Source organism: Prionailurus viverrinus, chromosome D3 (genome assembly GCF_022837055.1).
Source record: "Prionailurus viverrinus isolate Anna chromosome D3, UM_Priviv_1.0, whole genome shotgun sequence".
In the NCBI taxonomy this organism is placed as follows: domain Eukaryota; kingdom Metazoa; phylum Chordata; class Mammalia; order Carnivora; family Felidae; genus Prionailurus; species Prionailurus viverrinus.
This window is the reverse complement of record NC_062572.1, coordinates 24,350,699-24,378,543: the sequence shown is the minus strand read 5'-3', so window position 1 is coordinate 24,378,543 and position 27,845 is coordinate 24,350,699. Positions and strand designations below refer to the sequence as shown.

The following is a 27,845-nucleotide window of genomic DNA, read 5'->3' as shown; positions in this document are numbered from 1 at the left end:
CCCCGTTCATGCTCTGTCTCTCTCTGTCCCAAAAATAAATAAACGTTGAAAAAAAAAAATTAAAAAAAAAAAAAAAAAAAAAGATGGGTCTAGGCTTTTTCTTCTACTATACCACACAGACTCCAGCAAATTCTACAAATCCTGGCAGGTCCCTCTGTCCCTAGGATCACGCCAGTGGGCAAGCTTTCAGCTGCAGTAGGTTCTGCCACCTCCCATCTCACCAAGGAGGCTCTCCCCACTCCTCCCGTTACCCCCCATCAGAGCCTTACCCGAATGTTGTCATCGTTGCTATTGGTTTTCTCTCCTTTCCAGTTCAGACACAGCTGGAAAATGGGTGGGATGGAGGAGTAGCCAGGATTCAGCACCACGGCAGCTTGGAGTTTGGCTGGGAAGGGAGGGGGAAGGAGGAAAAATCAGTTCTGAGACCCAGCTTGCCAGCCACGGACCCTCCCCATTGGATCTTTGTCTTACATTAATCCGAGTACTGCACAGAACATTCTGGTCTTTTGTTTTTGTTCTATAATCTCTGAAGTAGAATTGCCAGGCTGCAGAATGTGAAGTCCTGTGACTCTGGTCCCTCTAAGGATGCAGAGGTGCGTGGACTCTCCAGGATCTGGTCCACACTGGGTCTGCCCAAGTGTTATATTTGCTCCTTTGACAGAAGTTTAACTGGCATTTCTTTCTTTGCCCACAAGTTAAGGATTTTCCCACATGAAGGCTTACTGTTTTTTTCTAACAATATTGTGTATTAGCTGTTACATCAACATATTTTCTCTATTGTTTTCTTTTTGTGTATTTCGTTATGTGAAACTTTTTAATACCCAACATTTACGGAGTACTTACTGTATTCCAAGTACTGTGCTAAGCCCTTTATATACATTTTACTTCAGGTTTATTTCAACCTACCAATGACTGTAGGAGATGGATACCATTATTATCATCTCCATTTTACCTATAAAGAAACTGAGGCTCTCATAGACACTTCTTTAAGATCAAACAGTTGCAAAGCAGCAGTGCTGAGCTCAACTACAACTGTCTGATATCAAAGCTGTGTTCATAGTCCTTACAGGAAACAGTTGTATTTTTTAACATATTCATTTTTTCTCTGGCGGCAGCCTTTGCTTTTCTCCATAGGATGACATTCACTTTTACCACGAATGCGCTAGATATGCTATTCCTTTCTCATTATTTATGGGGGGGGGAAAAGAACTATGACACACCAGTAATTCAAATAACAGAGGACAAGAGAGTGGAGGTTCAGACAATTCTTCCCTGACAGCTGCGACCACATTTATTAAAAAGTGAGTCCTTTCTCTGTTGTATTGCTTCTGTCCTAACAGTTGGCATATATTTCTGGATTTATCTCTATTCAGTTAAGTTTTGTTTTTAACCCATACTATGTAAAATTTTCAAACTGATCTGTTGTAAAATAAAGGATTATTCATGTGTCTCTGTGTGTATGTGTATATGCATATACGTGAGTGTGTATGTGTATACGTATGTATATGTATACGTATACATACACACACACACACACACACACACACACACACACACACACATATACACAGTGCATTGGTGGTAAAAGTGAACGTCATCCTATGGAGAAAATATTTTTCTATAACTGCTGTGCACTTATTTAAATTTCACTCTTAAATTTTCAAATTCTGCAATGCATCTTATGAAAATTTTAGTTATCACATTCACTCTGTTATGGATCTAGAACACTTACTACCTACATAAGCTTTCACCTGGTCAACCAGGAAGCAGAGTGATGTCTTCTAGTGACTTCCCCCTCTTGGGGCTTTATAAATTTCTTGGACTACATATTTGTGCCTTTTCAAAACAGTATTCTGTGTTATTTAGGGATGAGACAAAAGTGATTTTTGAAAGTGAAAAGGATGGGAAGCAAATGTACAAATTCCAAATAGGAGTCACCAATTGTTGAGGGAGAGAATGAAAGCATGAAGTGCCCTGGGGACCTCAATAGTATCTAAAATATTTAATTTACTCAGGATATTTTTAAAACATACAAAAGGCAAGAAACCAAGGTAGAGAAACTCTAATATCACAGAGTGCAACCTTTCCTTGTATTTCTCGCACTTAGACCCACAGACAACCAACCCTGAGCTCTGCAGCTACAGCACCGAGCCCCAGGGGTCAGATTCCGTGGGCAGCGGCAGGTTTGCCGAGGCAGGAGCTAGAAAACAGCTCCACAGGCAGCACCCAGGTGGCTCCACAGAAAGCTGTGGCCAATTAGACTCCAGGACAGCCGTGAGGAATCACAGCTTTTGATGCCTCCAAAGTGAGTACAGAACAGCAGACAGGGAAGAAGGTCCTACTACCCTGCACTTCACAAACTGAGAGTGGTTTGTTGGCCCTTCTGTGAAGAGGAGGAAGAACAGGTATCTGCTTTTAGAGAACAGTAAAGCAAAGGGCTAAGTGCTCAGGCTCAGATCGCATTTGTGACAAAGCCTCAATTTCCTCACCTATAAAATGGGAATACGGGTTTCCCCTGCTATCCAAAAGTACAGTGTTCCTATGAAACCTTCCGTAAGTCAAAATGGCATAAGGAGAGGAGCATCGCCCACTTAACTTTTCGAGCATTAATGCCACTTTACTTTTACACAAGACCTATATTAGTACAGTAATGGTTTTTCTTGCAAAGGTGAACATCCTCCTTTCTTTCAGTTAGCGAAAACAGCACTAATGTAGGGTTTGTGCAAAAGCAAAGTGGTGGAATGCAAATTTTAGGAAAGCAGGGGGTACTTGCATTACCACTCCCAGTCATGAGGATTAAATGAGATAAAACATGTATGTGGCTGTGTTATAGAACAAGTCCTCACTGAATGGTGGCTCTTACAATCATTACTACTATTTGCTAAGTCACCCCAGCAAGATTCTAGGATCTTTTGCTTTCTTTGGGCAACCTTCAGGAATGTTTTATTCTTATTAGCTCCCCGGCCTACCACTGTGATCAGAAGAGCAATTACCTGTGCCCCTTTCCACGAGTGCCAGGTAGTAAAGATTGGTGTCCTCAGCCAGTCCCGCCTCCACAATGTCCTTGGTGAAATGCAGCTCCTAGAAGTCACCACAGAGGAGGGAATTCCTGGATCCTCCAGTCAAATCCCTTGCCCTTCTAGGGGAAGGGCAGGAGCTAAAAGATGATATGGGTCTTTGGGACAGCAAGGGTGACGTGTCACTCCTCCACTTACCATGTAATCCTCATGGGCAATTGTCACCCACTTTACCAGGCGGGAGACAACCTTTGCAGGAAAGAGGTACTGGCAATCACTGGTAACTGGTACAATGCCATGTTCTAAAAGACAGCAAGTCAGGTGGTATTACAGGTAGAAATCAGATGCCACAGCTGGGTAACTAGGATCATCTGGAGGGCTCAGGTGGCCCTGCCAGCTCTCCAGATACATGAAGCATTCAGTAGGTGCCCTGGTCAACAACATGTGCTAGGAATCCAGGCACACCAACCTGACCTTCACCCCTGCTATGTGCTTGTGGCTGGACCTAGCACCAGCATTCATGGTGCTTTATCTTTAATGCACATGATGGCCAGCAAAACAAAACCCCCCTGGCAGCCAGAACCAGTGATGGTGCCTCTGCAGCAGTGACTGTTAATTAGATCAAATAGCCAAGAGGGCTGTTTTCCCACAGCTGACCTTGATGGAGAAAATGACTGAAGAGTTCTGTGTCAGTTTCTCTAAGGGAGAAGAGTTAGAGAACTGCTCCAGGGCAAATTCCTGCTGGTGTTTCAATCCACAAATATGCCAACACAGTAAATGCTGTCTAGGATGACAATCATCCAACCTTGGGACAAAACAACTTTAGCAATGGTGATGGGGAAGAAACCCACAAACAATGCTGCCCTGCAGGGATCAGGGTCCATGTGGAATACAAGAACTGCCCCAGATGGGTAAGGACTCCAGATGGGTCCTGGAAACCTAATGCCTTTCCTGAGAGTGATTCTTTTCAGTCAGAAAGATCTCAATCCTCACTTCCCCTCAAGTGCCTTATACATGGTAAGTCCTCAACAAGTATTTACTGAATGAGTAAACGAAAAGGAACACCGATATGGCCACCACCTTGGTCAATGGCTCGTTAGCTCAATGGCTCAGAATCACCTGGGAGCTTATGAATAACACTGGGGTTCATCCTCACCCTGGAGGATGTTAGCTCAGTCAGTCTCAAGGGAGGTATGAGGGGGTGGATCCCTGGATAGCTGTATCAAATAAGCTAAATGTAAGCTCTACAAAGCATGAATGGATTTCTACTAAATATCTGTTGGAATGTACACCCAAATCTGACATGCGCTAACCTACAGTAAGTTGTTCCTGACCAGTCCACTAACCTGGACCACCCAGGAGGCTTTGGGTCTCTTTTGTGAGCTGGGACAGCCCTGATAGTCCTGAGGGGAGTTAAGATCCCTGCCTGGATGGACCTGTAGCTCTCCTCAGAGGTCCTGCCAACACCTCTGCTCAGCAAGAGCCAGGCAGTGTCATCAGGATTTAAGACACCTGAGTGAAGGACTAAGTCATCTTTGTCCCTGTGTTGTCCAAATAGGCCTTAAGCCACAGCCACACATCAGCTTACCCAGGGATGCAAACTGTTTGTGGAGGGCCAGGCGGGATTGAACCCTGGTCTTCAGCAGTTTCATGGTGGTCTCCATGTGGCTGGCGCTCAGCGAGTGGTCAGCAATCACCGTGTGCTGTAGACGACAGCGAGAAGCACCCTGAGTGCCCCCTGTCCTTGTTGTCTCCAGGCATTGCCTCTCCTAGGCCCTCCTTGCCAATGGCAGCCAGGACCACACACACCCTGAGGTGGGCACCTTATGGGAATGGCAGGGTTCACCTGCTGTGACAGGCCAGATGCTGAGTTCCAGTAGGAATATAGGATGCTGGAATCTCAAGAGGCCTGGCCAGCTCCTGAGAAAGGAAGGCTTCTGCTAAGGTGCCAGATGCCAGATCCCTTGGGGTTCTGGTGATGCCTCATTTTTGGCACCTTTGTACACCAGACTGAGGGGCGGTGGAGCCTGGAGTCATGTAGCACCCAGAGCAAGGACTCAAGTTACTTTCATCTCGAGGGCTACCAGGCTCAGGGAGAACCAAAGGTACCTACACATTTGTGGGCCTCAGACATTTTTAGTATCCTGAGTGGAGGGAGGACAGACCATAGCCCCAAGGAAAAGCATTCTGATACTTCAAAGCCCTCAAAGGCCATCCAAAGCCTTTCTGGAGTCTGTCTGGGGGGTGAGGAAGTAGAGATCCTTAGCCAAGGAGACTGGATCCACAGTGTACACACCTGGGGCTGCTCTTTGGGGAAGTGGAGGCCACCTAGCTTCTGTACCCACAAATAGGGGTGACCTAGGTCAAGTACGTAGTCTCTCAAAGTCAGGATGCTGCAGAAAAGAACACAGCATAAAATGATTTTATAAGTCCTTTCTGCAGTGGTCCCAGGATACAGCCTTCCTCCCATGCCCCTGAAATGGAGGGTCTCACAGGCTAGGCCACACTCACAGCTCGGCTGCCAGCAAAGTCTCTAAACTTCATCACCTTCCTACTGTGAATTTCACCTCTCCCATGTTCCCTTTTCTCTTCCCCCCAGCTCATAAGCAAGTCTCAAGTCTCAATATAAAGTCAATGCCTTTGATTTCTTCACCAGTCCACCAATTTATAAAATATTTTTCAGGTTTTTAATCCTCAGAGAATTGAATGTTAAACCATGTTATCCTCTCATGTGTTCTTATCATGTCCTCCAAGTTTGATCCTTCCACCCTTCCTCACTATTCCATGACCTTCATTTGCCCCTTGTGTTCCCTTTTTTTGACATAGCACTCCCTCAAGCTCCAGGGTCTCCCTTGCCCCCTGATAGGCCTCTGACCCTAACAGGTCTTTAATGCTGGGCTTGAGCTGCCAGAGAAACTCCAAAGCAAAGAGACTGGGAAAGGAGGAAACACTGCTGACTCACCCAACTTTATCAAACTGATACTGATTGGCTGGATTCGGAGTCTTCTTTCCATGATCCCCTGGATACAAACAGCTCAGGACTGAGTCAGGAGACAGCAAGTCACTGGAAAAGGGATAAGACCGCAGTGAAAACACTAGCCAATGCCTTGCCTTGAGGCAGACTTGGGCATCTGGGGATAGTTTTGCCACCTATCACTAATGATCATGCTACCATTTACTGAATGCTTCCTGTGGGCCAGGACAGTGGAGGGAGGACAGACCATAACTCTTTATACTTGAGGTCACCAGATCTCACACTCTATGAGGTATGACCATTTCCATTTTACAGAGAAGAAATTCAGGCTTTGAAAGATATGGCTTGTCTAAGATCACACTACTAATAAGTGCTAGAGTAGGGATTTGCACTGTCTGATCAAAGACAGTAGTACTCCTACACACTAAATTTTTTGAAAACCCTATCCCTTTAAGAGAGGTATATGGTGACCAAGGCCTTACCTTCAGGGGAGCAAAGCTCTGTGACACTGGAGATAAAATAATCACAATTTTCATAACAGCAGAAGAGATTCCTTTCTACCCCCAAAGAGCAAGTAAACAGCTTTAATGGTGTGTCTATCTCACTTTGACCAAATCTCATGCCACTCACAGAAAAGGTCCCCTTTATGTTCCGAGGAAAAGACATTATCACATGCGCTGGACACAAGGTGACCCAGGGCTATAAGCAGAGAGACAGCATCACCGCCACCCATCTGGAATGGTTAGGGCACAGCCTGTAATTAAACGCTGACAAGTGGAGAAGGGATGGAGAGGGGAGGGGAGAGGAAGAGGATAATGGAGTAATCTGATCACAAAGGACAAGGCTCAGTCTTTCTCTCAACCAGCAGGGGTTCTCCTTCATCTTTCCAGGTCTGGCATCAGGAGCAACTCAGGCAGAATGGGCTAATCTTACTGCTCAGAGCCCAGGCATGACTTTAAGAATTTAGCAGCGGGGCGGTGGCAGCTTTGACTCTTCCTGGTTTCCTGTCTCTCCCAGAGTCTCTCTGCCCCACCTCACTGCTTTTCATGGAGAACTGGCTAGAAATAAGAATTGTCAGTCATTTGGCCAATATTATTTAGTGACTATTACTAATAAATAGAATGAATCAGGAGTCAACAAAAATAAACAGAACAGCTAAAACTCCACAATAACGGTTTCTAATTAACAAAACCTAATGAAAGAATCAAATCTTGAAAAATTTGCATCGGTAATATGTGGTTCAGGACAACCGAATTTGGTGAAGATAATGGACATAAAAGGAGAGATTATATACAGTCATAAAAACACAACACCAAAACAAAAAACTACTCAGTCAAATCTTTGTTGTAAAATAGTAATAGCTAAAAAGGGATTAAGAATTTGGTAAGTAAAAGTGGAAAATCATTAAAAATAGTTTAATGACTTAATGAAAAACTGATTAGTAGTGACTCAAAATGTCCTAATGGAGATCATTCTGTAAAATAATTTCTTGAAGAAAATTCAGCATGGCTGGTTAAATGTTAAAATGTTTGTATGAAGAACATCAATTTCCTAACGAATTAAGAGATCCTGGCAACAGTCATCAGTGCTGCTAACGCCACAAAAATAGAGACAGCCTGTGCCTCCTGATGGAAGCACTCAACATTTATACCATCCTGCTCCCTCATCCCTCCTGCAAAAAAATCAAAGTGGAATCTCACCAAGCCTCTAAACCTAACTATAATTAACATGAAATACCCAGGAAGGTAGTAACTCACTAAATTCTAATGCAAGGATGCAATCATCAAAATCCAGACTGGGGAAACCTACAAACAACCCATTCTCTTTGACAAACAGATGGCAGGGACATTCAGATGAAAAGATGCTTGAGAGAAGCTTCACCCAATTGCAACATGTGGACCTTATAAAGATCCAGATTCAAAACCCAAACTATAAAAACAACTAACAAAAAACACTAAGAGAAAATCAGTGAAATTTGAACTCTGAATGGATATTGAATGATATTAAGGAATTAGTGTGAGACTGTGATTATATCAGGGAGAAAAAAAAGTATCCTTGTATTATAGTAGATGAATAAATAGAACCATACACCAGGCTGGTATCTCCAGGGGCCAAAGCAGCCTGTACTTAAGCAAAGGCCTCTGAGCTGGCAGTTTGGAACTCTAGGCCCAGAGCTTCCACAACTGGTCAGATGCCTCCTGGACCTCAGTTTCTCCATCTGAAAAACAGGGGGATGAGCTAGACAACACCTGAAGGCCCATAAATATACAATCCTGGTTTCAGGGTGGTGCTTCCTTTTGCATCCCCTCCCTCTTTTGGGGCCACGGACCATCTATCGATGATAGTCGTAGTTTCCTCCCCTTGTAAAGTTATTGTGAAGAGTTAAGCAAATTCATGATGACAAACACATTACCAAGTGTGACATTACCAGCTGTCATTGCCAAGTGCTTCACCTATGCTAAGCACTAGACCTGATCCTTCATAAACACCCTGGAAGTGTGTTACAATTCATGACCAGAGTGAGGAACCAGCCTCAGAAGCCAGGAAACTTGGCTAAAGGTACACACACAGGTATAAGTGGCAGACCCGGGAAACACTGGAGCTCTGAGCCCAGCTGGTATCCACTCAGCAGTACTGTCCCCAGTACTTGCATGTGCAAAGCTTAGGGAGAAGCTGGAGTTAAGTATGCACTGAGGCCAGCTGGCAGCCCTCTTCTTAGTAGGTTTGACATCTGAGAGGTGAGCAGGCAGAATGCTGGTAACAAGAACTCCACCATGGCCAGGCCCCACAAGCTGCTAGACTGAGAGCTCTGGCCAGGCAGTGTAACCGGGCACTCTGAAGAAGCAAGTCCTGGGCTCCCTCTGCTGGGGTCAGGTGAGAATAGGGTCAATTTCATCCAGAGTGCCCTAGCGTGATCAAATAACTCTTGAGTCCAGGGACCAAGGCTGTGGCCTGAAGGGGGCATGGACTGTAAGTGTAGGGTAGAGAACACAGGGACACCAGGCAGCCATGGGAAGAGCCCCACCCCACCAGGCACCAGACTTGTGTGTCTCCCTCAGTGGTCTCTGTATAGCCAACCCAAAGACTCAAGTGTGCAGGAGTACCAGGCCAGGGTAGTGCTCCTGTGAGGCTATTTCAGGCCCTCTTGGCCCTTTTCCTTTCTTCCCACTCCTAGCTGTGGAACAAGACTGCCACAGCCAGGCGCTTCCTGGGGATGCCGAACCTGTAGCCATCATTACCGTGCCTCCACTCACCCTCCTCAAAACCTCTTCCTGCTGCCAGGTAAGGACAACCTGGGATTGAGCTGGGCTATGAAGCAAAAGTCCCAGCACCTTGGGAAAGAGTAAATGAAGGCCTAAATTTGTCAACCTCATCATGTCTGCCAAATTCCATTTCTACATTCACACCTTTCCACTTGTCAGAACAAGCTGCTGCTCTTCCCTGCCTACTCAATTTTCCATACATTGTAGTCATTTTATCATCTGCTGTGTAGTAAGAGGACCAACTTAAGTCAGCAAGTGCTTTCTAAATACCAGTGAGGTGCCAGGACTTCCAGACGTGGACATGACAACAGAAGTCAACGGAGCAGTGCACCTCCTCAGAGCCAGTGTGCGCGAGGAACCAAAAGCAGCCTGCAGAGAGGCTCTCCTCACCCCCACCCCCATGCCCCACTCTCCACAGCGCCTGCCCAGTACCCTGCACTGATGGGGGTGATCAGCTCCGTGGCAGTTGTCACTTTGGCCTTTACCGTCATGATGTTGAGATTCATGAGGTAGTAGAAGGTCAGGTGAAGCACACTGTCATCTGGAGGGGGAGGATGAAAAGAAGACCATGTACAAGTTGAACATGAGGGCAGAGTCTACAGTATTATGGGACTATAAAAGCGAGGCTTTTAAGAGCTTTTACTGTAAAAACAGAAACTCAATGGCAATTTTATATTGAATAAAAAATGTGTACAAATTCTTTGCAACTCCTCTCTCCAAGAGGGGGAGATTCATTTCCCTCCCCTTGAGTGTGGGCTGGACTTAGCTGTTTCTAAAAAGTAAAATATCGAAAGGGAGCAATCAAGTGATCACCAAGTGGATCCAGGTTAGTACCAGTGACACCATGTACCCCTGATATGATGGGATGATGAACCCATGTCTATGGTATTCCTCCCTCAAACCCATAAGCTCAGTCTGATAAGGAGAAAACACAGACAAAGCCAAATTGAGTTTTTCCACATAGTAAATAAACCTGGTCTTCAAAGATGTCAAGGTCATGAAAGACAAGCGAAGACTGAGGAGGAGAAGACTGTCCTGGCTGCAGGAGACTAAGAGGCATGGCAACTAAATGTCATGTGAGATCCTGGACTGGATCCTAAAATGGACGACATTAGTGGAAAAAACAAGGAAATCTGCATAAATTCTGTGGTTTAGTTAATTGTACCAATAAAATTAACATTGGTTTTGATCACTGTACTATGCTTAAGTAAGACGCTGACATTATGGGAAGTTGAGTGAAGAGCATGAGAAGTCTATTATTACGGCAACTCTTCTGAGTCTAAAATTATCTCAAAATAACAAGTTTTAAAAAAAAGGTGAAGTGTGTAGAGTATGTTTCCATTTGTGTAAAAACTAAAAGGAGAAGGGGATAAATATACACTTGCATAAAAGCTTCTAAATACATAGAATAGTTCTAGAAAATACGTAAGAAATCTGTCACCAAGAGGTAAGACCTTGGAGGTAAGACCGAGGACTGGAGTCTCAGGTGAGAGGGAAACTTACATGTGACAGTTAGCTCTTATACTGTGTATATTGCTTTATCCATACAAAACCAGTTTCAAATCATTCTCTGCAGAACACAAACTTCTACTTATGTGTATGAAATTAAGCACACTGGTCATAGTACTCGAATCCTGCACACTCTTGTGACTTGTTCTGTGTATCTGACTTAGTCAATTCAGAAATTGGTATAATTTTATCAAGCATCCCTTATGTGTCTAGTTTCGTCTCTGTTGTTATGCTTATGACTTAGAGAAAAAAAATCAAACTCCATGCAAAACAATGATGAAAAACAAAGAAATATGAAACCAGAATCTTTTCTTGGTCAAACAGGACTTTGCCTTGCTGAACCTTGTGCACCTGCAGCTAGCAAAAGCCTCAAATGCTATGGATCCTCCAGAACTAAGGGAGCCAGACCTTTGCACTTCAGGTCCAGCATGACAGATAGTGGGTGCCTCTTCAGCATCTCCTTGCGCTTGTCATCCAACTGAACTCCCAGTGTGGGTCGCCGGCGTTTCTGGACAAAGGAAACATCAAATCAGATGAGCACTGGTCATACGAATTTGCCCCTTCCTTCTCCCTACTGGCCAGGGCCTCAGCCCCGCTGGCTGGAACCTGCTGCTTCAGCTATCCAGCTGCCAGACCCCAGCAGCTCTTTCTTTCCCACCTCTTTCTTCTGCTTCTAGGGAAGATGGCACCTGCCAACTAGCAGGCCCCAGTGTAGCTGCTTGACACACTCAGGAGGGCAAACGGCTCTCACCGTGGTCTGCTCCTCTTCAGCATCGGAGTCGCTCTCATCATCTGCAACCACAGAGAGAAAGCATCTGGAGGTAAGGAGCTTCCCAATGCTCCTAAAGTGCCTCAACCCATGGGGCTTAAAGGGGCTGAGACTCTGTCATTTGTAAACGGGTTTCTTTAGAATACACGATAAACTAATTTGCTGCTGCTGATTCAGTATAGAAAACATGGTGATGCGAGAAAAAAAGGAGGAATGCCTCATAATCCAACTGCCTCTATTTTTGAAGGTGCTTTTTAATGCAATCCTATGGACCACAAGCCCCACCCCCGTTGTTGGTAGTGGTGGTAGAAACAGTAATATAAATAGCAACAGCAGTAGCAGTTCATACAACTTGAGGGGTTGCTATGTGCCAAGAATGATGCTAAGAACTTTGCATGTATGACCTCATTTAATCGACACAATAATTTTACATGAGGTATTACTATCCTGTTTTGACAAGTAAGTAAACTGAGGCTCAGAAAGGCTAAAGAGGGGGCTCCTGGGTGGCTCAGTTGGTTAAGTGTCTGACTTCGGCTCAGGTCATGATCTCACAGTTCATGGGTTCGGGCCCCATGTCGGGCTCTGTGCTGATAGCTCAGAGCCTGGAGCCTGCTTCAGATTGTGTGTCTCCCTCTCTCTGCCCCTCCCCTGCTCGTGCTCTGTCTCTGTCTCAAAAATAAATGAACATTAAAAAAAAAAAAAAAAAGAAAGAAATGTTAAAGAACTCTCCCAGGATCAGTGAGCTAGTGAGTGGCAGGACCAAAATCCACAACCAATGCTTTACCCTGTCTACCCTTGAGCATTAAGACATTAAAGTCAAGCTCCCTGCTACTCAGAACGAGTACAGATAATTTCCAAAGGACCAGCACTGTCCTGAGGTGTTGACCTGGTGCCCCTGGACCCAGCTATGGAAGACGCGGGGAAGGATCCCGACCACATTACCTTGGGAGTCTTCAGGAGGCTTAAATAGAGCCTTGGCTTCATCCACACTGCCTTCGATCGCGACAGACAACGTCTTATCTGTGAGCAAGAAAAAACTTTGTAGGACAGCTGCTGAGGGAAGGAGCTAAGCTACACAACAGGCTAACTCTGGGGCTGCATTTCTTCTGCCTTTGTCACAACTCCTAACTGACTGGGGGTGGAAAGGCAAAAGCCCTTTCTCCACATGAGGAGGAACAAGGTGGGAAACTTAAAGCTTTTTTCCATCATTTACTGAAAACAAAGAATCCAAAGTGCAAATTTTAGACAAGCACCACCTGACACTATGGTGAACGCTTCCCTTTTCAGGCTTACACCAACGCGTAATCCCACCCTAGCGCCTAAAGCCACGGAATACTCCTCTGCCAGCTGTCTTAAAGGTTCTCATCCAGACGCCCTAACTGTTCACATCTCAGAAACGGTTCTCATCTCAGTGCTTGCTTACTCTCTATTCTGTACTACACTAAGCAGCTGGCTGGTACTGTCACATTTAACTGGGAGGCAGGACAGTGCACAGGAGCTTGGACCCTGCAGTTTAGTCCCAGATCTGAGTCCCTGCCCCACTAATTCCTAAACACCTAGAAAGTTATTTCACTGCTCTGAGCCCCACTTTCTGCATCTATGAAAAGAAATCCTGTCTTGACAAATGGTAACTGCCTGGTTGGGTGGCAAAGACCAAATGAGCTGATGCTTGTAATTGTACTTATAACATTATGTTTTTCAAATTAATGTTTAACCTTCACAACAACTCTATGAGAACCATACTATTACTATAGCCACGAGATGAGAAAATCAAGGCTCAGAGAAGTTAGACACATTAGCCAGGAAGTAGCTAAGCTAGGATTCAAGACTAGGTCTATTCAACTTGAGCTTGGTGTCTTAAACAGGAAGATAAGAGGGCTGACACTTGCACCAGGACTGACACTTTCCCCAGGTGACACCTGGCCTGCCTTTGTGGAACTTTGTAGGTCTACTGGGAGGTCAGACAGGCCACCACCTCTCTTGCTCCATTCAAAACGGTATAAGGGGGACACCTGGGTGGCTCAGTTGGTTGAGTGTCCAACTTTGGCTCAGGTCATGATCTCACTGTCCGTGAGTTCGAGCCCCGCATTGGGCTCTGTGCTGATAGCTCAGAGCCTGGAGCCTGTTTCAGATTCTGTGTCTCCCTCTCTCTCTGTCCCTCCCCAACTCATGCGCCTGGGCACTCTGTCAAAAATAAACAAACATTAAAAAAAAAAAACCAAAACGGTATACGGGTCACAGATAGTCATAGGAGACTGAAATGGCTTGCCCAACTGCACCAAAGAGGAATGACAAACTTCCTCTACCTGGCAAGGCCGCTGAGATAATACTTCCAGGTGATCGGCCACTGCTCTCTGACAGCCCTGCATGAACCAACATACCTCACCCAAACAAGCTAGATGCCCCCATCAACCACTGGCAAATGCCAAACTGTTCTTTTGGGTAGCTTAATTCTGAAATTCTATAGTAAAATGGGAAAGGAAACAGGTTGGGTTTAAACACAAAAGAAAAGAAAATTACTCACCCTGTCTAGGGGGCTGGGAGGATTTCATATGAGCTGATGATGGAAACAAGAAGGAGAACAAAAGGGAAGGAGAGGACCAGGAGGACCAGGAAGACACAAGAAGAGAGACAGTAATGTGTCGGTGCCCATGGCTGGGAGGATAGGCATGCACTGATGCTGTACAGGTCTGTTTGATGCGGTGGGATGAAGAAGAAAAGTTTAGGTGCTGGGTGAAAGCTGCAGTAGGGCAAAAGGTAAGGTCTCCAAAACCTTTTCAAAACTCTATGGAGTAAAGGGTCGCCCATAAGCTTAAAGCAGACACATCTTCCCACTTGGTAATTCACTTTAACGACATGCAGCCTGTTTGGGCGTCATGAAAGTCTGGGAAAGCTGCCTGGGACCTGTGTTCACCAAGTCCTCTCTCTGAAGCGGAAGAAGAAGTGCTGATCCACCTGCCAAGCATGCCTTGATGGGGTGAGTGTCTGGGAGCCCAGGCAGGCAGGCTGCCAGGGCACTACACCCACTAGCCGACCAGCCAGGCTCATTGAAGATTCAAAGCCATCCATTCTGAAATGCCCACCAGGTTAGTCTAGCCTCAGGCCAGCTGGTCAGAGCAGCCATGCTGGGCGGTGCAGAGGGGAGGCAGCGTCTGTCACCTGGGAACTTCTGAGCAGGACCAGGGAGCTTTCCTCAGCAGGCAGGGCTTCCAAATGACTCAATCGGCCACGGCTGTTGCTCCCACAGCCCCTCTTCCTCACCCAGTCCCCATACTCACCACAGGCCTGCCCATATGCAGTGGCCTGGACAAAGAGGACATAGAGAGGCGGTGGCAGATGTCTAGCTGTCTCATACTGCTTGTGAGCCTGGTCGAACGGCATGAATAGGTACTCTTGCACTGGGAGGGAAGCCTGCATGCAACAAAAGAAGGATTTTTATTTTCCCTTTGTAGGCAGTCCACATGTGAAGAGGTGGCTGCTGAGTTACTATGATAGTTTTTTTATCTGTTAAAAATACATGATAAGTTAACAGAATAGGTAGATAAGAGGTCAATACAAAAAAATCAATTTACACAAGCAACAAACAGTATGAAAATGAAAAAAAAAAAAAAAAAAAAAAGAAGCATTTCCAAGAGCATCAAGAAGACTTAAACTACCTAAGAATAAGTAAGTAAAAGGTGTGTAAGCCTCTACACAAAGGCTTGAGAAATGAAAGGCCACGTTAATGGCCTGGAAGACTCAAGACTGCCCTGAAATCAGTTCACTCCAAACTGATCTCCAGATTCAATGCAACCCCAGTCTATATCCCAGCAGGTGAAAATAGACTAGCTGATTCTAAAATTTACATGTTAAATGCAAAGGGCCAAGAACAACCAAGACAATCCTGAAAAATTAAGCTAGAGCACACACTACTGGGCATCAGACTTCTCTTAAACTATTTTTTTTCTTAATAAGTTCTTTTAACATTTATTTTTGAAGGACAGAGACAGAGCATGAGTGGGGGAGGGGCAGAGAAAGAGAGGGAGACACAGAATGCAAAGCAAGCTCCAGGCTCTGAGTTGTCAGCACAAAGCCCGATGAGGGACTTGAACCCACAAATTGTGAGATCATGACCTGAGCCAAAGTCGGTTGCTTAACTGACTGAGCCACCCAGGCGCCCCTGGACATCAAGGCTTCTGACAAAGCTACCGTAAATAAGCCAGTGTGATACTGGTGCATAGAAAGACAAATAGAGGACACACAAACCTACATGGACATTTGATTTATGACAAAAGTGGCACTGGAGAACAGTGGGGAAAGCATGGCCTTTTCAATAAATGACCCAGCTGAATACCTACATGAAAAAAAAATGAAACTGACCCTATATCACACTATGTACAATGTTCCCTTCCAGGTATCCTAGATTCTAAGTGTGAAAGATAAACAATAGAGCTTCTATAAGAAAATGCGAGAATATCTCCATGACCCTGGGACAGAGAGAGAGAGATTTTTAAACAGGACATCCTAACCACAGAGAAAAATACTGATTAGATCATATAAAATTTAAGAACATCTGCTCATTAAAAGATACCATTATGAGAGTGAAAAAGAAAGTCATAAAATGGGGAAAATATATGCAAAAGACTCATCTCCAGAATATATAAAGAAGTCCAAGCAATCCAATAGAAAAATGAACAGGAGACTAGAATAAGCCTTTTGCAAATGAGGTAATCCAAAAGCAAAGAAGTATAAAAAGGGGTTGTGCTCAACATCACTGGTCCCCAGAGAAAGGCAATACCCTTCAGAATGGCTAAAATCAAGAAGGCTGACAATACCAAGCACTGGTGAGGATGTGGAGCAGTTAGAACTTTCACATGGTGCTGGGGGGAATTTTGTACATCAGTGCAATCACATTAGAAAACTGTTTCAGTGTCTGCCAAGCTAAATATATGCCTAGCATACTCTACGACCCAGCAATGTCATTCCTGGGTATATATTCAACAGAAATATGTACATACGACACCAAACGACAAAGAATGCTTATAACACTATTATTCATAATAGCCCCAAACTGGAAGTACCCACAATCAAATACTAAGTATTAATGAAAATAAATGAACTCCTGGTGCTCACAACAGTACAGATGAATCTCACAAACATAATGTTAAGCAAAAGAAGTCAGACACAAGAGTATATATATAATTCTGTTTGTATAAACTCAAAAACAGGCCAAACTAACCTATGACATTAGGTATCAAGATAATAGTTACTGAAGGGTGAGAGGAGATAGTAACTGAGAGGGGGAATAAAATATCTTTTGGAAAATTGGTAATGTTCTTTTTCTTGATTTGCGTGCAGGTTACATAGATGTGTTCACTAGAGAATATTCACTGAGCTATACACTTAGGAACTGTATGCTTTTCTTTTGTAAAAATTGTGTTTAAAAAAAATTTTTTTTTTTTTACATTTATTTATTTTTGAGAGACAGAGACAGAGCATGAGCAGGGGAGGGGCAGAGAGAGAGGGAGACACAAAATCAAAAGCAGGCTCCGGGCTCTGAGCTGTCAGCACAGAGCCCGATGTAGGACTCAAACTCACAAACTGTGAGATCATGACCTGAGCCGAAGTCGGACGCTTAACCGACTGAGCCACCCAGGCGCCCCGTAAAAATTATGTTTTTAAATGTAATATATGTACACTGTTTTAAACAGTTGTGTTTTAGGGGCGCTGGGGTGGCTCAGTTGGTTAAGCATCTGACTTCAGCTGAGGTCACGATCTCACAGTTAGTGGGTCTGAGCCCCACACTGGACTCTGTGCTAACAGCTCAGAGCCTGGAGCCTGCTTTGGATTCTGTGTCTCCCTCTCTTTCTGCTCCTTCCCTACTTGTGCTCTCTCAAAAAATAAACATTAAAAAAAAATTTTTTTTTAAACAGTCGTGTTTTAGTTTATAAAGCAAAAACTCCCAGGGGCACCTGACTGACTCAGTTGTAGAGCATGAAACTCTTAATCTTGGGGTTGTGAATTCAAGCCCCACGTTGGGCAGAGTTTACTTAAAAAAGAGTTAAGAAAAAAAGAGTTAAAAAAAACTATAAGGATTTAGAGCAATCTGCTTCACAGATCAAACTAAAATCAGGTCACCTATATAGAAAGACATTACAGGGGCGTCTGGGCAGCTCTGTCAGTTAAGCATCCAACTTCGGCTCAGGTCATGATCTCATGGCTCGTGAGTTCGAGCCCCGCGTTGGGCTCTGTGCTGACAGCTCAGAGCCTGGAGCCTGCTTTTGATACTGTGTCTCCCTCTCTCTCTGCTCCTCTCCCACTGTGCTCTCTCTCAAAAATAAATAACATTTAAAAAAAAAAAAAAAAAAAGAAAGACATTACATTTTACATTACAATCTAAAGTGGGGACTTATCCTCCTAAGGTACCTGATGGCTTTCAAATAGGAGTAAAGTTCTTTTCAGAGAGAGTACCTCTGCTAAACATCTACCCCCAAGGTGCAGTCAGGGAGTCTAACAGACATCCACATCTAAGCATGCCTGGAAACTGTGAGGCTGATGGAAACTATTCTGGGGTAAATTAAACCTAGAGTTTGCAAAAGTATTTTACCTGGAGGAAGCTCTGGGTGAAAAGAAAACATCTCACATAAATGTGCGTACATGTTCCTAAGCTCACCTGGCAGCATCTCTTCCACCCAGGACACAACCTTACTGCACTGGTTGGGTAGAAACTAGAGACAAGACCATCCTTGCAATAGGCTCTGACATCTGTTAGGATAACAGACCTGGCAAAACCCAAAGGGAGATGTGGCTGCTGGAGGCCTCAGGTCAGCAAGGTCTTGCTGGGTGCTGAAGGCAAAGCAAAAGGCCAAGGTAGGGGAGTATGTGGGGGAGAGCCTCACCTGCATAATGCTATTGAGACGAGGCTGGAGGCTGCTCAGGTATTCCTTCTTCACCTCAATCTCCTTGAGGATCTTCTCCTTGTTGGACAGGCACTCTCGGTACTTCTCTGCCAGCCTATGGGGAGAGGACAGACCACTGTCACTTGAAGCTGCTCAAAGATCTCCCGATACATCTACTCACTGTCACAAGCCACCTAATGACAGCAGTCATGATTAACTAATGTTTACCTAGTACTTACTATGTGCCAGGCACTTGGAGAACTATAAGCATTATTGCATTTAATCTTATAAAAATCCTGGAAGATAGGGACTCTTCTCTTCCCCAAAGAAGGAAACAAAGGCTCAAGGAGGTAGGGAATTTATCCAAGGTCACTCAGCTAAGAGTAAGTACAAAGCTGGGCTTTGAATCCATGCCTGTCTGGCTCCAGAGGCTCTGCCCATTAACCACTAGGGGATATCCCTGTGTCATTTCCTGCTCCATTTCTTGCCTCTAGGGTCTAGACCCCAAACTTTCACAAACATGTGGATCTAGCAACTATAGGACCCAAATGAGGTCCACAGACTGGACTGAATGGGGCAGGGTAGGGATGGATTATGGACCACAGGAATACAACACTCATGGTTTAACCTATGCCCAAGGCAAGCAGTGTACTGGACAGAGGAGTGATGGGCCAGCCCGATCTGCTAAAATCTGGCACCAATTCCATAAGAGTCAAACTTAGTGCTTACTAAATTCATTAACATAGACTGAATACATTCTATAACAGAAAAGAAAAAAAAAAGGAAATAAAACACCTACTTCTCTAATGGAAAACAGAGCTGTGTCAACCAAACGCCCTAGAATTCTTGTACAAATACAGAGGAAGAAAGTCACCATAATGAAAAGGATGCAGCCACGAAAAATCCAGTATGAAAAAAAAAATGCTATATTCTTAAAAATACCTAGATTAAGTTACACAGTAGAAATGTTCTTTTTAATAAGTAAAAGACCTTTATTAGTATGGGACATTTTTATGTGTAAAGAAAGGGGTTCCTGAAAGCATAATTTATGATAGCAAAAAATGATAAAAGTCTAACCCAATAAAGAAAAAACTATATAAATTATAATTTGTCTACATACAAGATATTGTATAACCTTCTAAAATAATGTTTGCACAATTTTAAAGTACCATAGGGGTAGTCTTAGAGGCAGGAGGAACAAGCAAAAAACAAAATTGGACTTAACAGTACAAAAGATATTTAGGTCTCAGGTATTAAAATTTTAAAGAAAATGGTACTCCAATTTTCTATTAACAGCCTTAATTAATTCCAACCCCACCTATGATGCAGTTGGTCAAGTCTGAATTATCAGATGTGAATGAATCACAAAATGAGATTTGGTCTTAAGAAATCATTCTGCTGGTTCCACAGAACTGCACTGTCTGACTGTAGGTCATGACAAAGCGTTGTCCCCATGGGTAAAGGTCTGTGTTGCACAGGTTAACAAGGTCAGGAAGGGAGAAACACAACCTTTTTCGCTGCTCCAGCTCCCAGTCCAGACGTGCTAGGGTTTGCTGGTGAGGGTCTCCCATGGTGACTTCAGCCTTGCTAATATCTGGAGGAGCCTCCTTATAAAACTCCTCTAAACTGACCAGATCAATTTCTTCATGCTTCGACCTGCAGGCAAATACTAGATGTTAAGTTGCTGTTCTCAAGACTCCAAACCATGGAATAAGCAAGCCCACAGTTTCCTCCATAGATGCCCATTTAGCCCTGGTCTACAACTACCCAGGAACCTGGAATCCATCAAGTCTTCTCAGCAAATGCTCGTTAGTAAATATCTCACTTTGAAGAGAAGTAGATGATTACATACCACAGGATCCTTATCCATGGTGCTCAACCTTTTTATCCATGAATTAAAGACTTGGAAGGGATGCTTATCAAATTTACAGATTATCTCCAAGCTTAGCAAGACAGCTAAGAGCTGAAAAAGTCAATAAAAACACTACAGTCTAGGCCTACATTGACAGGTTGAAACCAATAAATTACGTTTAACAGAAAAAAACCTAAGGGTCTGCACTTAAGTTTAAAACATTAATCACATAAACAAGGGATGGGGAAGATTCAGGATGGCATAACCAGGTGTGAAAACGATCTAGAGGCTTCAATTGTTATGTTTAGTGATTCACATATACTAAAGAAATCCCATACTCTTTCCTGCATTAACATAGTGCACAGGTCATGGACAGATGATGGTAATAATGGCAGCTACCAGGTATTAAACACCCACTGTATGACAGCCTCACCTAATTCTCAGGACATCTCTATCAAATGGGGATTTCTATCTCCATGTTTCAAATGAGATGGAGACTCCTACAGATGAGCAGCTTGCCTAAAGTCACACAGCTAGTGAGTGGCAGAGCTGGGATTTGAACGCAGGCTTATCTGACCAGGGCCAATGGTAGTCACCTGCCTCTCCAGAGACTAGAGTTCTATTGTATTCTGAATTTGTCAGCTTTCATCTGAGTGACAGTTACAGCTTGGGGCATCCCATTCTTCTGTTTTTAGTATCTTTTTTTTTTTAAATTTTTTTCTTTCAACGTTTATTTATTTTTTTTGGGACAGAGAGAGACAGAGCATGAACGGGGGAGGGGCAGAGAGAGAGGGAGACACAGAATCGGAAACAGGCTCCCGGCTCTGAGCCATCAGCCCAGAGCCTGACGCGGGGCTCGAACTCACGGACCGCGAGATCGTGACCTGGCTGAAGTCGGACGCTTAACCGACTGCGCCACCCAGGCGCCCCTGTTTTTAGTATCTTTTATTTGTAAGCAGTTTAAGATACATAAGAAGTTTCAAAAACAGCACTGAGAGTTTACCTTCCCCTGGTTCCCCCAATAATATCTGATCTATGCATAGTACATAGTCAAAACTGACAATGACTCAATACTATTAACTCAGAGAAAAACCTGATGTGAATTTTGCCTCTATTAGTATTTAACTATCATTACATGATGAATGTATAAAGCAAATAAATATGTCTCTCAAAAATCAGTGTAATTATTGGGGTGCCTGGGTGGCTCAGCAGGTTAAGTGTCCAACTCTTGGTCTCAGCTCAGGTCATGATCTCATGGTTTGTGAGTTCGAGCTCCATGTTGGGCTCTGCACTGACAGCACAGAGCCTGCTTGGGATTCTGTCTCTCCCTCTCTCTGCCTCTCCCCTGCTCGCTTGTGAGCTCTCTCTCCTTAAAAATAACTTTAAAAAATTAGCATAACTATCAGAAATACACCAGACCCAATGACTGATGTGCCCCTCTCATCACAAGTTTATTACAATAAAACCTGCCTCTTTTCAGTTTGCACAAATAGGTCTGACCAAACAAGAATACGTTCTCTTTTCTTCCTCTGTCTACTCTTTCCTCCTTCTCATCTCTCAACTTGGATTTTCCAAGAGGCATTACCTTTTAAAATGAACACTGACAAACTATAGTTTGTTTACCTGAGAGCAAATAAGTGGCAAGAAGTTCAGGTTCCAAAGAATAAAATCCAGTTGCAAAAATGAATGGCTGGAACTTTAGAGAGGAAAAGTGGGCCAAAAGGTTAAAAGGATTTGACTGGAAGGGAGTTGCTCCCCTGCAAGGTGCCCAGGAATCAAACTGGTAACATAAAGGCCGCTGCTGGAGATAGACAACTGGTTTTAGCCAGGTACAGAGCTCAAAACTTGAAAAAGTCAGACAAGCTTCTAAGGGTCTTTGTGCAGCTTGAAAACACTGCTTTCCAATTCTCCCAAAGTGATCTATTCACTTTTGTCCCAGATCCTGCAGTCTCTAAGTTCATCTGATTTCTTTTTAAGGAGACTAGCTAACCCTGAGCTATACAGGAGAAAGTAGTTACCAGTAGGCAATTTTGACAAAGTTTGTTCTCCAAAACTCACTTAAACTCCAGACATTTGGTGATCTCTTTCTGCAGGTGCATCACCTCATACAACAGGTTCTGGAGCTGCAGGTGATAGGCATCTACTTTCTGCTTGGCCTGAAAGGAGGACAAGGTCAGAGGTAAGTGGGGCAAGTCAGGTCAAACAGAGCAGCAGCAAACTCAGGGAAGAGGTAAAGGGGATTAAGAAGTGGATGGGGAAGAGGGAGGAGGAGGATTAAACCTCTCAATTCCTACCTCATGGGTCTGATCTCTTCCTTTCTTCAACCTGATATGGGCTAATCGATTAAGCTTCTTTAGAGTCATGAAATGCACACAGCTCTGGATCCTCCGATCTTCTATCTCAACTGCCTGCAGGCAAAGAAAACTGGTGAAGACCTTGACAACAGGTGATGGCTCAGCTTCCTTCAGCCCCTCACTGCTGACCCATCCCCACCCAGGGCCAAAAACAGATACTGGAAGGAGCTCAGAATGATGAGAACTGTCGATGGAAAATGGAGCAAGTATAGCCAATGCACAATTAATATCTGTCCCAGGGCACCTGGGTGGCTTAGTCAGTTAAGTGTCTCCTGATCTTGGCTCAGATCATGATCTCACGCCCCATGTTGGGCTCTTTGCTGACAGAGTACAGCCTGCTTGGGATTCTCTCTCTCCCTGTCACTCTTTGCCCTCCCCACTCTCTCTCTCAAAATAAATAAACTTTAATAAACATTAAAAAATAAAACCAATTAATATCTGTTCCTACATATTGTCTACAGAGATCCTAACAATAGCAACATCCCGCCATACAATTTGATCTCTATGAATAACCTTACAGAATAACTTAAATGAACATACCAGAATTATAGCTATAAAGCTTGGCAACAGTAAAATATGATGTAATAATCATAACAATATTGGGCCAGGATAAGCACAAATAAGTGAGATTCTTGGCAATACACGGGTTTTGTTTTTAGTTACGCTGTTTAGTTTCTTTGCCTCAAAGTCTGGTTCATTCATTTAATACTAACAATTTCATTTTTGGTCTCTATAACATACCTGTACCTATCCATCCTTACAACAGCAAAGGAATTTACACATATCATCATTTCCCAACACCTACAAAATGCCTGACATGTAATAAGTATTAATTGGATGAACTGTCAAATTACACTTAGGAGAAAAATTAATTATCCTGTACTTTTGTTACTCTAATTGATGATTGGGGAGCGATGAAATGTTTCAATAAATTAATAAGCACCATCTCTGGAGCCTGCAGACTCCAACTACCTGATCATGGTTAGGCCAGAAGACCAAGATCAGGAAGGGCTCTGGTGGGTGCAAAACAAGTCCATCCGTGCAAACCCACCATGTTCATGCCTGCCCCAAACCACTGCTACTCCTTACCACATCCTTGCCTCCTCGGCTCTTCAGGTCCTGGATCTCAGCCATGAGCCTCTGCAACTCCTGGCACGTGTACTTGTACAGCTCATAGTCTCTGCCAGGGTCCCGCAGGTCCACCTCAGCCTCCTCGCTGTAGTATTTACCTTCCTGTGGAAGCACGGATACATGCCTTGGGTGGGGAATAAAAGTCTCCCTGTTGGGACCAGGGACACTTGGCTGAAATCAGTAACAATGAAACCCCAAATCATGTCTCTAAAAAAATCTGGTCCTCAAGGTGCGCCTGGCTGGCTCAGTTGGTAGAGCATGCGACCCTTGATATCACAGTTGTGAGTTCGAGCCCCCATGTTGGGTGTGGAGATTACTTAAAAATAAAATCTTAAGAAAAAAAAATTTGGTCCTCAAATCAAATGTTTTCCTTCTACTCAAAATGGAAAAGAATCCCTCTTTTTTTCTAATTATAAAGTAATGCATCCTTGGTGTCAGAGACTCAGAATATAGTGAGCAGTATCAAAAACAAAATGAAAAGTTGCCTGTAATCTCACCTCCAAACTGAAACAACTATTTTTAATACTGTGGATAAACACAAATTTTATTTTTAAACAAAATGGAATCACACTGTCCATGCTATTTAGTGCAGTTTCCCATCCCAATAAATTAAATATCCATCAAAATGGCTGTGTGAGAATCCACTGTATAGATGAACCAGAATGCATTTAACCAAATTCCTACTGATGGGTGTTTAGATGGTCAAATCAAGCTTTAGCAGAGACTAAAATATCGTAATTGGTCACCCAGCCTTTGGAGTAAATGGAACACATCTCTTGAAGAGAGTTAGCTAATGATACTATATTGCATATTTGAAAGTTGCTAAGACAATAGGTCTTAAAAGTTACCACAAGAAAAAAAAAACTGTAACTACATATGGTTAACTAGACTTTTGTAGTGATCATTTTACAACATACACAGATTTCAAATCATTCTACACTTTAAATTAATGTTATATGTCAATTACATCTCAATAAAAAAGAATTAATGCCTACACAATGGATAAGGTTTTTTCTTACTCTAGATTTCCTAAATCTGAGAAAAAGATCGTTTTCTACTTAAATTCAAGCTCCTATGCTTCTCTAATCCAGTTAAAAAAAAAAAAAAAAAGTAACCAACCAATCAAAACAATTAGGTCACAAATTAGCTTGACAGGAGCACCCGGGTGGCTCAGTCAGTTAAGCATCTGACTCTTGATTTCGGCTCAGGTCGTGATCTCTTGGTTCATGGGATTGAGCCCCAAGCTAACAGTGCAAAGCCTGCTTGGGATTTTCTCTCCTACCCCTCTCTCTCTGCCTCTCCCCCACTCGCACACGTGGGCATGTGCTCTCCCTCTCTCAAGATAAATAAATAATCTTTAAGAAAAATTAGCTTGAGAGATTTAAAGACAGGGAAATAATAAAAGGAAGAACCTGCTGACAGCATGAGCTCTTAGGCCACAGAAGAGATTCTGTGGAGATGTTGTTCTGGTACTTTCTCAGTAGCTGACCAGGAATGCCACATCTCCAGTTTCTGGTGGAATGCTGCAGATACTGGCTTCTTCTGACTCTGGAAACTTGGGAGACACACACCATACTAGAATGCATTGTCTGTTCAGGCACTATTCATGTCTGATATAGGCTGGTTGGTTCTTGGAATGCTGCTGCTAAACCAAATGTGAATACTCAGGTTTTGTAGAACCAGGGGAATTCCAGGCACCTGGTCAAGCAGAGGCCACCTGGGAAGCCATCACTGTGACCCTCAGCTGCTGCAAACCCACAGCCAGGTGATTCGCCACAAGCTGTAATTTCTCAGCAGCATGGCAGCACTGGCTGATCTCACCTGTTCTGTGTCAGAACGGTTACGCTTGCCTTCAGATGGAGCTCCATCACTTCGGATCACTTTGGGCTTCCGTTTCTTGCTTGATTCTGATGACATGGTTGTTTGGTAAGGTCAAGAGGAGATAGAGACCTGTTAAAAGGAGAAAACTTTTGCAATTTTCCAGAGTTGGAATTGGAGATTTTCCTGGAGTCAGAATACTTAAGTCTAACTAGTAGTGCTGGCCACTAACAACCTTGGTAACTCAAAAAAAGGGTCACTCAACCCTCCAAAGCTTCAATTTAATCCTGTGTAAAAAGGGGAATCGGTCCTCAGCCTATCCAAAATGAATTCATCTTCACCTCCTTTAAAGGCGCCATAACTGGGGCGCCTGGGTGGCTCAGTCGGTTGAACATCCGACTTCGGCTCAGGTCACGATCTCACGGTCTGTGAGTTCGAGCCCCGCATCGGGCTCTGTGCTGACTGCTCAGAGCCTGAAGCCTGTTTCACATTCTGTGTCTCCCTCTCTCTCTGACCCTCCCCCATTCATGCTCTGTCTCTCTGTGTCTCAAAAATAAATAAACGTTAAAAAAAAAAATTAAAGGCGCCATAACCACATCACTGACTAAACTCCGAAGCTTAGCATATATACTGTTCCCAATACTATCGATTGATCACCGTGTGCTGGACCTGATCTAAGCACTTTACAGATAAATACTCATTTGATCCTTATAGCAAACTTTTCAGGTAAGAACAAGTACCATTTTATAGATGAGAACACCGAGGCTCGGAAAGCCGAATGAGCTGCCCAAGGTTACACGGCTAGTTTGCTAAAGTTGGTTCCATCTGACGCCACATCAGTGCTCTTAACTACATTCTTGTAACACCAATGTGTCTCGCTACCATCTCAGCTGGCAATGCCATCAACTCTTTGGTTGATCCTAAAATTTAAAAGAATAGAACCTACATTTCGTGGGGTAGCATCCTCCCCCTCTGCTACCTCTCCTGGTTGTCACCACAGCCCCTTGAGATGGGCAGCACCATCTCCCTTGGCCCCAAAAATCTGCCACCAGCATTTACTGAAGGAGCCAATGGCTGATGGTAGTGAGTCAGAGAAGCCCTGAGTTGGAGTCTCCACTCTATTTAACGGCTAGGAGTCCTGAGACAAGTCACTTCACTGTTCTCTGGGCCTGTTACCTCAGAGGAAATGAGAATAACAGTCCCTACCTCAGGGGTTGTTGTGGACATTGACACAGGAGGCATTCCTCTGGGGAAGGTGATGAAGATGACCTAGCAGTGGGACTGTAAATGGCACATGGATGATCTGAAATAATGCTGAACATCTAAGGAGGTCAATCCCTTTTCAATTCTTTTTAGAAACTTCCGATTGCTTCAAGGAGAACATCTCATTTTCCTAATTTGTCTTTAGCATCTGTGAACATCAATGTTCCTTTCTTAGCAAAAGGATTCTGTCTCAGAGCTTTAGACAATGCAATCTAGCCAGAATTAGTGTGTTTTCATGTTAATTAATATTAATTTTTATCATTACTTTCTGCATACTGCCAAGTCTCCGTTTATGGGAGACCATCGAAATTTTCTCCTAAAACCAATTCACCTTTGCGAAGTAAAAACTGACTCGATTAAAAACCTTAGCAAACAGTCTTAAAGGTAAATTGGGCAAAACCCAAAAAGGTGGGACGCGAAAGGCTGAAATGTGAGAAATCCTGACTTGGCTACACAGTAAAGAGACCCAGGCACACGTAAGCACCCAATAAATGTGAGTTGTTATCACCACCACCATAGACATCGACAACGTCGTCGTCACCTAGAGCTGCATAGTGGGGCCCGAAGCTGCTGCTGCCAACATTTTCACCTGAAGAGACTGAGCGCGCGGCGCCGAGCGGCGGGGGACCCCGAAGAGTGAGCACGGAGAACTCAGGTCGGACTCCAGCCTGGGGACGCCCTCCGGGAAGTCCGCACCTCGGTCCCGGAGCGCCCTGCCCCGCCCCTCCGATCGGCCCCTCTGTCCCGCTCCAGTCCTCACCGCGTGCAGCCCCGAACCTGTCGCGGCCAGTGAGCCACTTCCGGCGGCGGAGAGAGGGCTTCCCAGGCACCATAGAGAAACGGAAGGAAAGAGCGGTCTGCCGGAAGCGAGGCGCGGAGGCCGGAAGCGAAGCGCTGAGGCCCCGGCCGGCCGCCGGCTCCCGGCGGACGTAGTTCCTGGGCTGCGCGCAAGCAAGCGGCCTTGAGACCGGTGTTTGTTAGGAAGGGTCACCAACACCCTCACGCTGTCCTCCAAAA

At 44.2% G+C, this 27,845-nt stretch overlaps 1 protein-coding gene across 5 annotated transcripts in view; it reads right to left on the bottom strand.

The window, feature by feature from the left end:
- THOC5 (THO complex subunit 5) overlaps window positions 1-27,673 on the bottom strand; it is a 31,378-nt gene extending 3,705 nt beyond the window's left edge. For 2 of the 5 annotated variants that reach the window (XM_047827832.1, XM_047827836.1), the window contains exons 1-19: window positions 27,418-27,582; window positions 25,569-25,697; window positions 23,706-23,849; window positions 22,557-22,670; window positions 22,321-22,418; window positions 19,920-20,066; window positions 18,411-18,525; window positions 14,811-14,943; window positions 14,057-14,089; window positions 12,475-12,552; window positions 11,515-11,555; window positions 11,172-11,271; window positions 9,687-9,795; window positions 5,980-6,081; window positions 5,314-5,410; window positions 4,606-4,720; window positions 3,216-3,319; window positions 2,994-3,081; window positions 270-385 (exon numbers count right to left, since the gene is read on the bottom strand). In XM_047827832.1, coding sequence (XP_047683788.1) covers window positions 270-385; window positions 2,994-3,081; window positions 3,216-3,319; window positions 4,606-4,720; window positions 5,314-5,410; window positions 5,980-6,081; window positions 9,687-9,795; window positions 11,172-11,271; window positions 11,515-11,555; window positions 12,475-12,552; window positions 14,057-14,089; window positions 14,811-14,943; window positions 18,411-18,525; window positions 19,920-20,066; window positions 22,321-22,418; window positions 22,557-22,670; window positions 23,706-23,849; window positions 25,569-25,664 — 1,830 coding nt within the window. In that variant the 5' untranslated portion in view covers window positions 25,665-25,697; window positions 27,418-27,582. The other 3 variants (XM_047827834.1, XM_047827833.1, XM_047827835.1) reach the window with 3 other exon arrangements.
- Between the last annotated feature and the right edge of the window lie 172 nt (window positions 27,674-27,845).